A 9,056-nucleotide genomic window follows, 5' to 3' on the forward strand; every position below is an offset into this window, starting at 1 on the left:
AGCCTTTCCTGTGTTTGATCATGGTCACTCACGCCGGTGAAGGGACCAACCCCTGAATCCATGTTGATAAACAAACCACACGGGGCAACAACTGCACTTTCTCAATGTTATGTCGAATTCAGAACAGATTCTCCAGAGGTCCCAATTCTATTAATGAAACAGGCTGCTCAGCTGCACCTTTGACCTCATCTATCTCTTAGTCGGCCCTTTCACCTCGTTGAACTCTCATGCTTTTACACCAAAACTGGCAATGAACACAGCGACACAGCAACGCAAACCCCTGCCAAGGAATGATGTCTGTCGGCGAGTGGAGACTGATTACCTCAGCATTGCCAAGAAGCCCTTTGAAATCTCTGGCCTGCCATTGGCGAATGCGAGTGCGTAAAACCAAGTGGGCCACCCCGCAGACATCCGCGGCAGAGGGGGACACTTGACACACCTTTTCGGCCGTCGCTTTTCCTGTCCTCGTGCGGTTTGCCGGAGGCGAATTGCTGTCTGTCCTTTTGACTTTCTCGTCGCTTTCCTCCATTTATAAGTTTTGTACATAAGTAGCAGACATTCCCCGAAGAAAATCGCCAATTCGACTTTTCTCCCACGCGCAGACCCGACACGAGCACGCCACAGCGGCCACGTAACCTCGGAACACAGCCATCCGACGGCATCTGCGAGATATCTCCGGCCCCGGTTCCTCGACGCTCAAAACCCTCGACCGCCTTGCCGAGTCAGCCGACATACCCATTGCTCTCGACTCCAGCAATTCTTCCACAAACAACCAGAACAGAAGAAACCGCTGTCCCGGCCGAATCACAACACACGCAATGTCTTTCTCAAGCCTCGTCCAGGACTTGTCGCTCCGCGACTCGGGCGTTCCTCGGCGGCGCGGCGAAGCCTCTGTGTCGACTGTTGATGACCGCGCGTCTCATATCTCGATGGCCAAGTCATACACTAGCACGGCCGCTACGAGCGTGAGCATCGCCGGCGACATTGGCAGCCAGCTCCACGCCGGCTACAGCCACCCGCTCGCGCGCTCATGGCAGGCCGAGCGCCAGCTCACCAAGGTACTTACCACACACTCACAGGCCGGCCCATTTGAGGTTTTGTGGGAAAATAAGATGAACGGCCCCGCTGACAAGAGGTTGATTAGTCCATGCTCATCTACCCGCTATTCATCTCAGACCAGGACGACGAGGAAGTCCTCATCCCCTCCCTACCAAACCAATACCGCCGCGGCATCAACAAGCTCGTCCCCTTCCTCGAACCTCTCGTCCGCAAGGGCCTACGCTCCGTAATCCTCTTCGGCGTGCCCATGCTCCCCGGCACCAAAGACGCCCTCGGCACCTCAGCCGACGACCCGGAAGGCCCCGTAATCCGCAGCATCCGCGTACTCCGCCAGCGCTTCCCGCAGCTCTACATCACCTGCGACGTCTGCCTCTGCGAGTACACCTCCCACGGCCACTGCGGCATCCTGCGCGACGACGGGAGCCTCAACAACCAGCTCTCCGTCGACCGCATCTCCGACGTCGCCGTCGCCTACGCCCGCGCCGGCGCCCACTGCGTCGCGCCCTCTGACATGAACGACGGCCGCATCCGCGCCATCAAGCTCAAGCTCATCGAGGAAGGCATCGTGCACAACGTGACACTCATGTCCTACGCCGCCAAATTCTCGGGGTGTCTCTACGGACCCTTCCGTGACGCCGCCGGGTCGGCACCGTCCTTTGGCGATCGCCGCTGCTACCAATTGCCCCCGGGCGGCCGGGGCCTCGCGCGCCGCGCTATCGTGCGCGATATTGGCGAGGGCGCGGACATCATCATGGTCAAGCCGGCGGGGCAGTACCTGGACATCATCTCTGATGCTAAGGAGCTCGGCCGGGACCTGCCGATTGCTGCTTACCAGGTTAGCGGGGAGTTTGCGATGATCCATGCTGCGGCTAAGGCGGGGGTGTTTGATCTTAAGGCTATGGCTTTTGAGAGTACTGAGGGTATTCTCCGTGCCGGGGCGACGATTGTTGTCAGCTACTTTGTGCCGGAGTTTTTGGACTGGCTGTCTAACTAGGTCATTCCTAAACGTGAACGTATAGATCGAGACCTGCCGCTGTATATTTGTTATTGAGACCGGCAGTAGCGAGTTGCTTGGTGTTTGGCGTTTTCGGCGCATGCTTTGGTGGATTAGGGTTACTGGTTCAAAAGCGTGGGATTACCTGTCGAACTTTTTCATGATTTTCCTACCGTCAAAAACTGGTGCTATAGAACAATCGGCGTGCGCGCCATAGTGGTGGATGACTTAGCAGCCGCATAGGGTCCTCAACTTACTTCTCCACTTACTTCTCTTCCTCTCGCTCTCCCTCAGCCGACTCACGATATAATGAATGAACACACGACTCTGTTGGGGGCGGAGAGCTCGTGTGTACAGCCTGCGCCGCGTTGCGCCGTGCTGAAACCTTGCGCCGGGGGGCCATATGGCGGTGGGTGGGCGGGCTGGCCCGGCCGACTCCTACGGCCTTCAGGTGGTTGGTGCTGTGGGATGGTGTTGACCCTGTGAGGTTATTTGAGGGCAGAGTGCGGAGGAAGCTGGAAATATTTGTTTGCCGTTCTATGTGCGGCGCAGAGGGTCTACATTGGAGGTTGCTAGAGGATAGATCAACATCGTTTCTTCACTGGACCCTAAGGTTCGTTCCCGTTGCTCGCAACCTCCAAAATATGGAACCCATCTGTTATAAACCGTTCCGTGTCGCTCAGTTCTGCCATCTCTCCGGCTATCTTTTTTTCTTTAGACGTTGCATGAAACCGGTTTTGTACCTGTCAACTACAGACCCCACCCGCGGCGGACTTCATAAAGGTGGGCCTTGAGCTTTTCGACGACCCTTCTTTTTTTAACCTTCTCTTTCGAAGTCCTAAGCCTGACAATTCATCTCTGTATGGAGGTCGACAACTTTCCAATTCTGAAACGTGCAGGTGCTGTTCCACAGGTGGTTAAATGCCCCAAATCAGCAAATAATTACAGTGGACATCCCCCCAACTCCGGCACAGCAGGCCGCCCCCGCAGCGGCCCGCCAGTGCACAGTGAGATGGTCCAAACACTGCGCAACCCCTGCCATCGACAGGACCCAGATTTCCAAAACCCCCAACGCTTCAGTTGAGATTCCTTCTCTCTTCCTTCTTCCTTCCACCGGGCGCCCAGTCTTACCGGTCATCTCCGGACATGGAAAGGGACCGATTGATAACGGGGTATATCGCTAGGTGGTTTTGTCGCGCTCAAACGGCTTTCGCGGGATTGAAGTTGGGAGTGGTTGTTGATTGAACAGCCAACGGACGACATCGACTCCGAAGAAGAAGTTTGCGATTTCGACACGGCGGCACAGATACGGGAGATCAAGAAACATGCTTTGTTACACATGCATTTGCTGCCGAGTCCCAGCGGTTTGGGATTTGTCTAATCGCCCAGTTTCGGGAATCGATTGACAATGGTCGCCGTGATCTTACTAGAGTTCCTCGAGTGCAGAAGTGGTACATCTGCGATTTGCCAACTGCATGCTCTCGTGAGCTCCGGAAACAGACAAACAAGATAGACCGGACCACCACTTCAGATATCCATCCACAACTCACGAGAGAAAGGAAAAGCCTTAAAACCTTCCTTCATTCCTTTATTCAAGTCCAACTCAAACAACACGCCGAGGAAGTAAATACGCAACAACTCCGCAGGAGGATGGCCCACGGCCGCGGCCAGGGGTGAGCGTGGCCCGGTTGGTGGTCCACCGGCCCGGCCGTCTCATAATAGCTCACAGACCAGAGTTGGGGGGAGGAGGCACTTGGGTCTTGTGTTGATGGGATTGATGGGATGCCAAGGGGGGATATTAACTGGGGGATCTGCTGCTTGCTCCTGTTGCTGCTGCTGTTGCTTCTGCTTCTGCTGCTGGTTCTGATGTTCCTGTTGTTGCTGTTCCTGGTTCTTTTGCCGATCCTGCTTGTGCCACCTTTTCTGTTCTCACCTCTTACACGCACAATTCTGGGCGGTGTTTTGGAGTATTCTTGATCTACTTGCCGATCGGCTCCCTCCCGCTTCACATATCTTACATACACAACAAAAGAAGGATCGGCTTAGCTGGGCTGGACTGGCCTTGATCTGAAGTCGAGGTTCTTCTACTTTCTTGTTTTTTTTTTCTGCTTCTTCTCCCGGTTCTGGGTTTCCTAGGCTTGTCTTTCCCCGCGTTTTCCAACTACTGCTTCGGTTCGGGACCGTCTAGCGGGCCACACCTCCTTGCCCTTTCTCCCCTTGTCAATGATCTGTAAGATCCACGTTCCCTTCGACGGCATCGACGGTTCGTTTTGAGGGTTGGGTTGGCATTGTTGTTGGGAGGGACATTCCATGACAAAGACATCCGTGCCGTGGATGGTATAGGCTACCAGGTCGTCTTTCTTTCTCCATTTTGTATCATTTTGTTCTTTTCCACTTTTCTTTTGGATGATTCCGGGGACCACTTGTACAGTACCGTCGCCCTTCTTTTTCTTTATCCGACACAAGGATTCCGGTTCCTAACCTTCTTATTCGAGACCCCCGTGGCCATCCTCATACACCTCAACACCAGGCTCTACCGTCCACACTCCCAGGCATGACGAACGATGCCAGTTACAACCACGGCCTCGCCTACGAGGGCGAAAAGACGCCCTTTCTTTCCGGGAATGAACCATTCTTCGACGACCTAGAGCACGCCGCCCACTCCCCGCCGTCGCCCGGTATCCGTCTCCCAGCATACCTATCCCAGTACCGTCCCCGACAATGGAGGACATCCAAAACAATATCCATACCCACCATGCCGACGACATCAACAATAGGACCCGGTGCCCGCCGCGCCCTGTCTAACCTCCCCTTTCTCCTCCGCCGAACATTCGTGTTCCTCCTTCCTAGTTTTATCCAACCGCTGGTCTCGCCTACCCCGTCCTCTGGGTCGCAGCCGTCTGCCCGGCCCGGCCCGACGGCATATCTTGACGGTATGCGGGGGCTGGCGGCGCTGATTGTGTTTTTTTGTCGTGAGTTTCCTGGTATCTACTCCCCCTCTGCAAGAGAGGTGACTGACCGATAGGCAAACAGACTTCCTCTACACCTCCTTCGTCATCGCCCCCGGCTACGGCACGGCCCAATCGCACTACCACCTCCCCCTCCTCCCCTTCATCCGCCTCCTCTTCTCCGGCCCGCCCATGGTCTGCCTCTTCTTTGTCGTATCCGGCTACGCCCTCTCTCTCAAACCCATCCGCCTCATCTATTCCCGTTCCCATTCCCGTTCCCCCCCCTCGCATTCTTCAGCTACGAAAAAAGACCCCGACGCCGACCTCCTCCGTACCCTAACCTCCTTCACCATCCGCCGACCCCTCCGCCTCTTCCTCCCCCCCTTCCTCTCCACCCTCCTCGTGATCCTCCTCGTCCACTTCGGCCTCTACGACGCCACCCGCCCCATCGCCACCAACCCCGTCCTCTTCCGCAACGTCCGCGAACCCCACTTCGGCTGGGACGACTCTATCCGCTCATCCACCCTCTGGCAACTCATCCGTGGCCCCTGGGCAAAAGACATGTTCCGGTTTGTGCACGTCTGGGACTGGACGACGCCGTTTGGGGGCAGCACGGGGTTGGATGTGCATTTGTGGACGATACCGGTCGAGTTTCGGTGTTCGATGGTGGTGTTTTTGACGGTGGTCGGGACGGCGAGGTTGAGAGGGGGGTGGAGGGGGTTGGTGCTGGGGGGGTTGGCGGGGTTTGGGTATGTGAGTGGGAGGTGGGAGATGGTGTTGTTTTGGGCGGGGATGGGGTTGGCGGAGTTGGATGTTGTTAGGGGGGCGCATGGGACCTCGGGGGGTTCTTTGGGTTCGGGTGGGGAGAAGGGGGGGATGGTGTTGCCTGCGCCGGGGTTGATGGCTGGGGGTGGTGCGGGGGTTGGGTCACCGTCGTCGCCGTTGAGTAGCAGACGCAGCAGCAACAGCAGCAGCCGTACATCCTCCCCCTCACCAACAACCCCCCTCAAACACCGTCACCGACACCACCACACCCTCCTCCACCGGGCCTTCATCACAACCCTCAGCATAACCGCCCTCTACCTGCTCTCCCAACCCGACGAAAACGGCGCCGAAACCCCCGGCTGGGTCTACCTGACCAGTCTCATCCCCCAATGGTGGACCGACGAGCACCGCTACTGGCAGAGCGCCGGCGCCATCCTGTTCGTGTACGCCGTGGGACGGTCCCGCGGGTGGCAGCGGTTCTTTACGCTGCCGGCGATGCAGTATTTGGGAAGGATCAGTTATGCGTTGTATTTGATGCATGGGCCGGTGATGCACACGGCGGGGTATGCGATTCACCGGTGGGCGTGGGGGGTGACGGGGACGGAGGGGGCGTATGAGGCGGGGTTTGCGCTGGCCGCGGTGGTGATTGTGCCCGTGGTGATTTGGGCGGCGGATGTGTTTTGGCGGGTGGTGGATGCGCCCGTTGTGAGGTTGGCGAAGTGGGTGGAGGTGAAGTGCTCGGTTGCGGAGTAGCGGTTATTTCTGGAAGTGTTAATAGTACATGAGTATAATTAATGACAGATACGGCCGAGGACAGGGTTCCTCGAGAGGAGTATCCAAAATAAATACCATGCCCTTGCGGGAGTACTGTATTTGTTTGTACATCTAACCAATCTCTTTTGCCTTCTTAACCCTAACCCTGCCCCTGAAACCCACCGGTATGTACCAAGTATATTATCAAAGCTATACCCCCCTCAAATGCGAATTATCCCTCTCGTCTATCGGCCTATACCGTTCCCTCAACACCTCCTCCACACTCCTCTGGAGCCTCTTCTCCCTTAACGCGCTATCATACCGCTCAGCCAGCGCCTGCTCAACGCCCGAAACCTGCCACAACTTCGCATCCGCCTTGGTGATCGCTCGCTCCTCGGCAAGGTGTGTAGCCGCCTTCGTCCTTTCCACAAGATCATGCGCCTTCCAAACTCCCCTCTCCACCGCCCCCTTCGCACCCTCCACCCCAGCAGCCACCACCTCCTTCGCCTCGACCACCACCTCCCGAGCCTCATGCTCCATCGCCTGCGCTATCGCCACCGTCGTGTCTCTTGCATGATGCAGCCTCTCACCGGCCGTATATCCCACCCCATGCCCCTCCTGCTGGTGCTGCTGTTGCCGTCCCTGCCCCTGCTGCTTCTGGTGTTCCTGTGATGGCTTCCGATACCCCACCGGCTCCCCCCCCCGTTCCATCCACCCTCTCGTCGTCCCCCTTCCCAACCGGTCCAGCTCCCCATCATACACCCCCTCACCCACGGGCACATCCACCGGTTCCCGACTCAACCTCCCCACTCCCAACACATCCGCTACTTTATCCTCCACATCCTCCCTTACTCGCACCCAATCCCTTCCCTGCAACCACTGCACCGCACTTAGCACCTCCCCGTTCCATCGCGCTTTGGCCTCTTCCACGAATCCCCCGGCCACTGGCAACGTGCTATCCCTTTCCCTCCCACCAGGGGAAGAAGTTTGCAAGCTTCCCCTCGCACGATACCCCCCATCGGGCGAAACCAAACTGGCGTTCCGTCGACGGCTGTGGGCGGTTGGTAAATAGGAGGCTGGGTCGTCGGGGACGAGGGAGTCCAAAGTGGCGGCTTGGGAGCGGAGGAGGGCGGATTGGGCGCGGCGGTGGGAGGCGTGGGTTAGGAGGGCGAGATAGGTTAAGGAGAGGGTTAGGGTTGTGCCGCCTGCCTGGGGGTTTACCTATTAGCAAATGAGAGAAGGGGGGGGTAAATGGGGGAGGGGGGGGGGGAGTACGAAGCCGGCGGCGAAACCCATTGTGGGAGAGGGATGTGGTGCGGTTTGGTGGGGTGAGTTGATGAGTGAGTTGATGGTGGTTGGAGGTTGGAATGTTGGACCGGAGGGAAGTTGATGGATATAATTAAATTAGCGTAAAATCTTTATGTTTTTGTCAAAGTATTTAAAGGTCTACGTCGCAAAAATTTGTAGGGGTTGGCAACATCTCGGTGTGTGAAACCTCGAAAATAAAAGTCGCAATCAGCGGCAGTTGAGCTTCTCAAAGCTCAGGTCAAAATGGATCAACGTCACTGACGCGATTCATGCAGGTACTTAGCGCACAGACCATCTAATTTTTTGATGGTGGGGCATCGATCGGCGTGGGATGGCCCGTGCTATTCAAGCATCCCTGCGCTGAGGGACCAAAAAATTCACGGGTTTTGTACGATACGGACGACAGTTTACAATTACAGAATACACTTCGACCGTCGACGAAATTAACAACCTCCGCCGACCACGAACCCCTCGACGGCCCTCTCCTCCTACGATCCGATATCCAAACCGACCCCCCCCCCCCTCTTCTGCCGAGAAAACGAGACACACCAAGAGTCTAACAGTCATAAACACCCACCATGGCAGGCGGCCACATGAAATACCGCCAACTCGGCCGCGACTCAGCCCACCGACAAGCCCTGCTACGCAACCTGGTGACCTCGCTGATCAAGGACGAGTCCATCCACACAACATGGCACAAGGCCAAAGAAGCCCAGCGACTCGCCGAGCGGCTGATCACCCACGCTAAGAAGAACACTGAGGCCTCGCGGAGGCGGGCACAGGGGATTCTTTATGTTCGTCTCACTTCCTCCTCTCTTCCCCTCTTCGTCCCCCAGAAGAGATGTTTATTAACGGTGTGATATCCCAAAAGATCCCCGACGAAATCCTCCCCAAACTCTTCACCGAGCTCCGCGAGCGGTACGCCGACCGACCCGGGGGCTACACACGCGTGCTTCGCACCGAGCCCAAGAGCCGGTACGACCAGGCGCCGAGCGCCATTCTCGAGCTAGTCGACGGGCCCAAGGACATGCGGTTTGCGGTGACGGCTGCGGCGGTCGCACGCGACCGGATGTTGGGCAAGTCGCATACTGATTGGACGCGCAAGAATATTGAGAAGGTCACAAGGTATCGGAAGGATGGGAGGGGCGCGTTTGAGGATATGGTGGGGAAGGTGGAGGAGTTGAATTTGGGGGGGACGGGGGAGGTGTCGCGGGAGGGGGCATAGAGAG

The 9,056-nt window shown here is 57.0% G+C and overlaps 4 protein-coding genes across 4 annotated transcripts; 3 read left to right on the forward strand and 1 right to left on the reverse strand.

The window, feature by feature from the left end:
• Window positions 1-818: 818 nt before the first annotated feature.
• C8A04DRAFT_11715 (uncharacterized protein) lies at window positions 819-2,053 on the forward strand (the record flags this gene model as incomplete). Its single annotated transcript, XM_062777073.1, has 2 exons — window positions 819-1,058; window positions 1,145-2,053. 2 exons carry the CDS (start codon window positions 819-821, stop codon window positions 2,051-2,053), a joined length of 1,149 nt encoding a protein of 382 aa, XP_062637547.1.
• A 2,554-nt stretch (window positions 2,054-4,607) lies between these two features.
• On the forward strand, window positions 4,608-6,519 carry C8A04DRAFT_11699 (acyltransferase family-domain-containing protein; the record flags this gene model as incomplete). The annotated part of the gene is made up of 3 exons (XM_062777063.1): window positions 4,608-5,025; window positions 5,087-5,882; window positions 5,964-6,519. The coding sequence occupies 3 exons, from the start codon at window positions 4,608-4,610 to the stop codon at window positions 6,517-6,519; spliced, it is 1,770 nt and encodes a 589-aa protein (XP_062637548.1).
• Window positions 6,520-6,729: 210 nt separating this feature from the next.
• C8A04DRAFT_11746 (uncharacterized protein) lies at window positions 6,730-7,815 on the reverse strand (the record flags this gene model as incomplete). Its single annotated transcript, XM_062777081.1, has 3 exons — window positions 6,730-7,173; window positions 7,294-7,728; window positions 7,795-7,815. 3 exons carry the CDS (start codon window positions 7,813-7,815, stop codon window positions 6,730-6,732), a joined length of 900 nt encoding a protein of 299 aa, XP_062637549.1.
• Window positions 7,816-8,405: 590 nt separating this feature from the next.
• C8A04DRAFT_36831 (ribosomal protein L17) lies at window positions 8,406-9,052 on the forward strand (the record flags this gene model as incomplete). The annotated part of the gene is made up of 2 exons (XM_062783668.1): window positions 8,406-8,621; window positions 8,699-9,052. 2 exons carry the CDS (start codon window positions 8,406-8,408, stop codon window positions 9,050-9,052), a joined length of 570 nt encoding a protein of 189 aa, XP_062637550.1.
• Between the last annotated feature and the right edge of the window lie 4 nt (window positions 9,053-9,056).

This window comes from Dichotomopilus funicola (genome assembly GCF_033296635.1).
Source record: "Dichotomopilus funicola strain CBS 141.50 unplaced genomic scaffold C8A04scaffold_26, whole genome shotgun sequence".
In the NCBI taxonomy this organism is placed as follows: domain Eukaryota; kingdom Fungi; phylum Ascomycota; class Sordariomycetes; order Sordariales; family Chaetomiaceae; genus Dichotomopilus; species Dichotomopilus funicola.